General features: G+C 33.2%; 1 protein-coding gene across 1 annotated transcript; it reads right to left on the bottom strand.

Moving 5' to 3' along the window:
• Positions 1-3,763: 3,763 nt before the first annotated feature.
• HELRODRAFT_176907 (hypothetical protein) lies at positions 3,764-5,607 on the bottom strand (the record flags this gene model as incomplete). Its single annotated transcript, XM_009025150.1, has 4 exons — positions 3,764-4,200; positions 4,816-4,924; positions 4,978-5,205; positions 5,428-5,607. The coding sequence occupies 4 exons, from the start codon at positions 5,605-5,607 to the stop codon at positions 3,764-3,766; spliced, it is 954 nt and encodes a 317-aa protein (XP_009023398.1).
• Positions 5,608-6,989: the final 1,382 nt, after the last annotated feature.

Genomic DNA, 6,989 nt, shown 5'->3' with positions numbered 1-6,989 from the left:
AAATTATAAACGTGAAACAGGATACATCGGTTCCGATTGTAATTTGGCAATGGCCACGGCTCCAAGCATCAGATTGCAGGCAGGAACGCATTGTGAATGGAAGAATGAATGTGGGAATCATGTTCGTTTGAATTCCTCCAACACCTCCAGCACACTAAACGGTATCAGGTGTATGTATTCCGTGGAGAGAGTGAGTTTTCTTTTATTATTTCAATCTTTTAAAATAACTTATCGCATTTTATTTAATTATAAATTTTTGAACTTTTTATTGAACCTATCTTTTTTACATCGTATTATAATACGTATTGAACCTATCTTTTTTACATCCTATTATAATAATTTTGTGAAAAATTTATCCAATGGCGTTTGAGTTTAGTGGCATGTGAACAAAAACAGCCTGCCAGCAAACACTCTTTTGAAACTTTATTGCAGCATATAAACACTCCTTCATTTTAATAATTAGCAATTTTTAATTTCTCCAAGTAAAAATTAGCAACACCCAAATTTGTAACTTTCACAGTTTGATGCGCAGAAGAATATTTACGCCACCACATCAACTTCCGCAACGAATGGAACATACGAAAATGCCGACGAGACAACATGTCCTCATCCTGAATTCTATAAAAACAGCTTCTTCGACGTCTCCAGATTATTAAATAGAACCAAATTTTCTTCTCTGCCACCAGGCAATCCACTTCTTAGAGTTCATTTGAAGCTGGACAATGGAGCAGGCTCAGCAACTAGCGAGGAGGTGGTTTATTTCATATATGATTCGACCTGCATCTCATGCACGTCGTCTGCTTGTTCTCAGAAGGTAAAATATGGTTTATTGATGCCCTATCCCTATAACTGTAAATATTTTGAATGTTGATTATGAAAATTATCCAATTTTTGAGTCGGTATTTTGGAACAACTGTTAAATTTTTAAATAAATATTAATAAATGTTAAATAAATATCAAATAAACATTATAAATAATTAAATTTAATTAAATTAAATGCAAATGTTTGAGAATTTTTCATCATACAGGCCAATACATGCGTCATTAATGGCTACTGCTTTACTGAGAACTATGTCAATCCAGACAATCCCAACGAGATTTGTCAAACGAGTAGAAGTCCATTTGCTTGGGCTTCGAGTTGGGAGAATTTTTTGTGTTTAAACTCCTTTTATTTAATCTTGATGAAAACATTTTGTAAGAAATTAAATTTTGATGAATGACCTAAAGTGTGGATTGTAGCGGAAATAATTGAGATGTTCAAAAATTTTTTTTTACGATGTTTATATCTTGCTTCAGTCATTATCATTGTTTTTTATAGTATAACGACCAAGACAATTTTTTTCATACAGTAGTGGCAGAAATTACTGAGGCGACCACCACTACTACAACTACTACAACTACTACAACCACTACTACCACTACTACAACGACTGGTTAGACACATTTGTAATTGTTCACTACTCTCACGACAATTTTCCCACTTTTTAAAATGTTTAATTTTCTCCGAAATCTTTGAAAAATCTCTTGAACATATTTTACAGCCACCCTGAAACCTACAGTTACGAATGTTCTTCGCTCATTGCTTTTTAATATTTTTAATTATTATTGTCCTCATCAATTCCCTAGTGATTAATTAGTTCTTTGTATCAAGCCAAAATTTAAAAAAAACATTTTTTTAATCTCCAAAAACACAGTACCAGCCAAGAGTTCCTGTCTGGCCATCAGCGTTATCGTTCTGTCCTGGAGCGTTTTGGTTGCCTTGACCCTCATTTAACGATAGATAAACTGCGTGTGTATATATATGTGTGTGTGTGTGTGTGTGTTTGTGTGTGTAGTGTGTATGTGTGTGTGTGTGAGAGAGAGAGAGAGAGAGAGAGAGATAAAGAGAGAGAAGAAAGAAAGAGAGAGAAAAAAAGTGTTTGTATGTGCGTGTGTAAGTGTGAATGTTGTGTGCATGCCTGTGTTTATGTGTTTGTGTGTGTAAATGTGAATCTAGTGAACCTTTAACATTTATATTTCTATTGCAAACATTTTTAGCTCGCTTTCATAGTTCTGTTGGTTTATTTTGATTTTTTATAATAAAAGCCTGATTAACTATAAAGGTGGTCATTGTTGTTGTCAATATTTCGCAAAGATTTTTGAAATTTTCAAATAAACACAAATATTATAATATCACAGGGCTTTTGAGAGCATGTTTATTGCCAAACAAGTTGAAACTTGTCTGCAAAAACATAGAGTTTCACACCCGAAATTCTAAAAAATTGTGTATAAGGTCGTAAATTTATTCTCAGAGGCCCTTTCTACCCCTTAGAATCAGAGACTCATGCCATATGACCCATGGCCCTTAAGGCCTCTTTTTTTAGGCCCCGGGTAATATTACATACATATTATATAAAGTTCTAAAATCAAAAATTATTTTTCCAGAAGAGTGCATTTAGTATTTCCAACAATGAAACACACGAACGACAGCTGAAATATAGAATTATGGAAATTTGGAAAAAGAAATTTTTGGAAAATATATAAAAACCATTCAACCGATCATTCAATCCATCAGTTAATCATTTATTCGTTCGTTCCATAGTTCCTTGATTTACAACTAGCTAATAAAAAAAATTTGTCTACAGAATGATGAGACGTGGGCTGTTGGGGTGGGCGTCAGCACGTTTCAGATAGCCGAGTGGAAAAAGTATGTGTGTCTGTGTTTTGTGTGTGTGTGTGTGTGTGAATGTCTTCAATGAAATTTTTTAATATTAAAATCATTTAATTTACAAAGAGAGCATATTACTTGAAAGAAGTAACAAAAATTTGTTGTTAAAGAAGAAAATATGAATGAGTTAGTTTTCAAAAAAATGTATTCGGCTAGAAAATTTTAAAAAATTCATTTGAAGAATTGAATTAAAGTTTGAAGAAAATGAATAACTTTGAAATGTAAATAAAAAAAAATCATGATTAAATTTTTTAAAATCTGAAAAAATTATGGCTAACGAATAAAAGTTCACAATTGATTATATCAAATTAATAAATATTTTTTTATTTATTTATGATGACTTCATTGAAATTATATAACGAGAAACTAATTTTGCATAATGAATAGATAAATATGGTAATAATTAAAATAGTATGGATTAAATTATACACATACACACAGATAGGCACACACACACAAACAAACAAACACAGAGAGAGAGAGAGAGAGAGAGAAAGAGAGAGAGAGAAAGAGAGATTTACTTTAAAATAAAATACAATTGAATAATGAATGAAAAATCATAAAATCATAACTAATGACAACTCTATTGTAACTCTACAACGTCATTCTGAATCTCGTGACGCCAAAATGTCCATAAGCTAATGTTTGCTGTCATGTCATTAATAATTAATGTTACTGTTGTATTCAATTATTAATGTTTCATCAGCTTTAGTTTTTATCTTTAGAATTTTTACTACATATTCATACATGCTTTTTTTAAATTATCAATTTAAATCTCTAAAATGGTTGCATGTATGTGTTGCAAGAACTAAACTGGGAGCATTTGAAATTTTGATAAATTCATCTATCTACTGTTTCACTATTGCCTTTAATTGTGGCAATAAATAATTAAATAATCATTAAAACTGAAGTTGATGCTACTATCTATGTCTGACTACTACTACTACTACTACGACGGCGACGACGACTGCACACTGCTACGACTACTTCTACTACCAATAATACTACTACTAACTGTTTTTTGCTTTTTCGCAATGTCCTTCTCATTTCTCTTCTCTACCATTGTTTAACACACGTTTGCTTGGTCTCGTTGAAAACTTCGTTGTAGCTGCAGGTCAGATAACCACACCCAGCTGTGGTGTTACTTTTGCAGTAGACGTACATGTTAGAAAATATCGTTTGGAACTTTTGATAGTCCGGCTGCGAGTATGGACACGGGTTAGCGAAACCGCAGTCGTAATATGTATATTTTGTTGTGGTCCTTATGGCAGTAGCCACAGTAGCAGTGGTAGTCGCTGCAGTAGTTTTAGCAGTGGTAGTGGTTGTAGTGGCAGTAATGACAGTAGTTGTATCTGTAGCAGCAGTATCAGTTGCATCGGTAGTATCATTAGTATTTGATATTGTTTTTCTATCATTGATAGTAGCAGTTGCAGTGAAAATATTAAAAAATTTTGCAGTAACAATGCTTGTAGTATCCGTGATAGTTGTTGTTGCTGTTGTTGTTGCTGTTGTGCTATCAGTATTTCTACTATTATCAGCAGCAGCAATTGTTGTTGGTGATGATGACGATGTTGTTGATGATGATGATGGTGACGATGATGATGTTGATGGTGACGATGATGATGATGATGTTGTTATTGATGGTGAGGATGTTGATGAATTTATGGCCAGCACTTTCTGAAATTTATTTAAATTATTTAAAATTTAAAAATTTTGTCTCAACTATGCTGCTGAATGTTGATGTCATTTTATACACACTAGCGTTTGGTTATAAAATTGTGTTGAGGATAATTTTCAAAATTGAAAGATAGCCTTGATCGCAATTTAAATAATGCTCCACCTTACCATTTAAATTTGAATAAACTAAAATTAATTTGGAGGTTGAAGACTAACTTTAAAATATTTAAATTCTCTTACCAGAAATACGTACGTACTATGGAAACCGGTTAATTGGAATATTTTTGAAAACAATCGCTACACTCATAATAATGCAATTAATTATTTATTGATACCAGAAAAGAATTTAGATGCCTTTCTTTGTTTTTTCAGCGACTGCCTATTAAACGGTCTCTTGCTCATTCTACACTCAATAAAATCAAACCACATACTTCTCTCGTAACATAAATTAATTAATTTTTCTAGATTTTGCTCCAGTAAGAGGTTTGTATTCAGCAATTGGATTGGCCGGTTAACACTTCGCAGTATTGCCTGTCTAAGCTAGTATTTGAAACTTCATTGATTGAGACAACATTTTAAAAACATCTACTAACGAGGAAGCACGTAGAGTTTGAGTCTGGAATCAAATTGCTTCCAGTGACATTTCCACTCTCGTACAGTCGGCAATTCGCATGGTGGCCTTCCTCTGAAGAGTAGCGGAAGTACGTGCAGTTGCTGTTTAGGCGGCAGTAGTAAGCGCAGGCCACCTCACACTTTTCCACTTTGTGTGATGAAATTTCTTGGATGGCTGTCGGCTCATTTGGACAGGCTGGTGCGTTTGTCTGTCGGTCGATGATTGCTAAGAATGTGGTTGTTGCTGCTACTGCTGCTGCTGATGGTGGTGGTAGAATTGATGATGACGGAATGAAAGATGATGAAAATGATGATGTTGAAGAAGAAGATGATGATGATGAAGAAGATGATGGTAAAGAAATTGGTGATGTGGTAGACTGTGATGAGTTTGATGATAAAGCTGATGATAACGATGATAATTCCGTCGAAACCACCGAGAAAAGTGACGTCATTGATGACGTCACGGCCTGCAATGAGGATGGAGATGATGTCGATGACGTAGAGCCCAAAGACGGGGATGTTGGCGATAGAGCGAAATTTAGATTTGCATTCATCTTAGTTACGACAGCCGGAATGTAAATAATAATTCTTAAGATGTGTACGAATTTCATTTTTCTTTTGAAGATTTTTGAATGTTTGAAGATATATAAAACTAGCTAATGCTGTTTCTCTGTCGATAATTTTAACTGTGTCACGTCACGGTTTAATGATTGAGGTTCAATCTACCATAGGCTCTTATCTCTTAGGTATCAACGTCAAACAAACGCAAAGTATCTGATACTATATCAATATTGTTGGTGTTGTCGTTGTCTGGGAAATTGTTGATGGTTGAGGGTGAATTGTTGATGGTGAATTGTTGATGGTGAATTGTTGACGACAAATATGCCTCGCTTATAAGGGAAGTCGTTTGTATTATATCGTCGTCGTCTTTGTTGTCGTTGTTGTATTTTACTTTGTTTAGTACCATCAAAATTTTAGATACAAAATTACTATTTTAGTAGTTTTTTTTTATGCTATGGAAGAGATACGAAACACTCTTAAATATGGTTAAAATATAGTTTGGATGAAAGGAACTGTTCAACTACAATTTTAAGTAAAACATATTTTGTGATTGCTTCATCAGATAGATGATACATATACATATATTCAGAAAGAGAGAGAAAAAGAGAGAGAGAGCAGAGAGAGAGAGAGAGAGAGAGAGAGAGAGGCTCACAATTAGGCAAAGTTAGTGTGGTACGCTTACCGCATAAAGGGAAAATAAATAAAAAATTTAACAACATGAACATTAACAGCAGGCCTTCTTATGAAAAATGCATGGATAGGAAATAAATCGCGGAAAAAATTATATAAAAATATAATATCCTAAATTCACTTTTAATCTTAAAATACTTAATCTAAAATTTGGTCGACTAAGAGATGACGTCATGTTTTTATCGTTAAGAACAAATAATTAATGAGATAAAACGTAGAAGTTTAGACTTGTCATAAGTTTCGTTAAAGTTTGTTTTCATATTCCCTCTCTTCTTTCTCTTTTTCTTTCTTTCTTTCTCTTCTTCTCTCCCTCTCTCTTTCTCTCACTCTCTCTTTCTCTCACTCTTTCTCTTTCGTCACTGTCATACCAAATTTTAAAATTTCAAATTTTACATTAAAGAATACAGTTAATGTAAAAGAATCTTGAAGATTACATTTTACATGGTTAGTCTTGGATATATCATTATTTCAAATTGATGACTAAACTTTATTAATTACCACCCAGAGGCCCTGGATGATAGGGAGGGCTAGAGGGGGACGGGGTGGTCATTTGGTGTGGTTCTCCAAATTTAGCAGCCTCTGGAATGATACCAACCTAATTAAGTAATTTTTGAAAAAAGTAATTTAAAATAAAAAAAATGTTTGAGTGTTCGAAGAGTACTTAATTAGTTCTGAAATTAATTAATTTAGTTGGAAATATAAACTTATTAATTATCGTTGGAACTTTTTTAATAAATTAGGA

This window comes from Helobdella robusta, assembly GCF_000326865.2.
Source record: "Helobdella robusta unplaced genomic scaffold HELROscaffold_40, whole genome shotgun sequence".
NCBI classification, from domain to species: domain Eukaryota; kingdom Metazoa; phylum Annelida; class Clitellata; order Rhynchobdellida; family Glossiphoniidae; genus Helobdella; species Helobdella robusta.
Note: the sequence above shows the minus strand (reverse complement) of the source record. Positions and strands in the feature narration are given on the sequence as shown.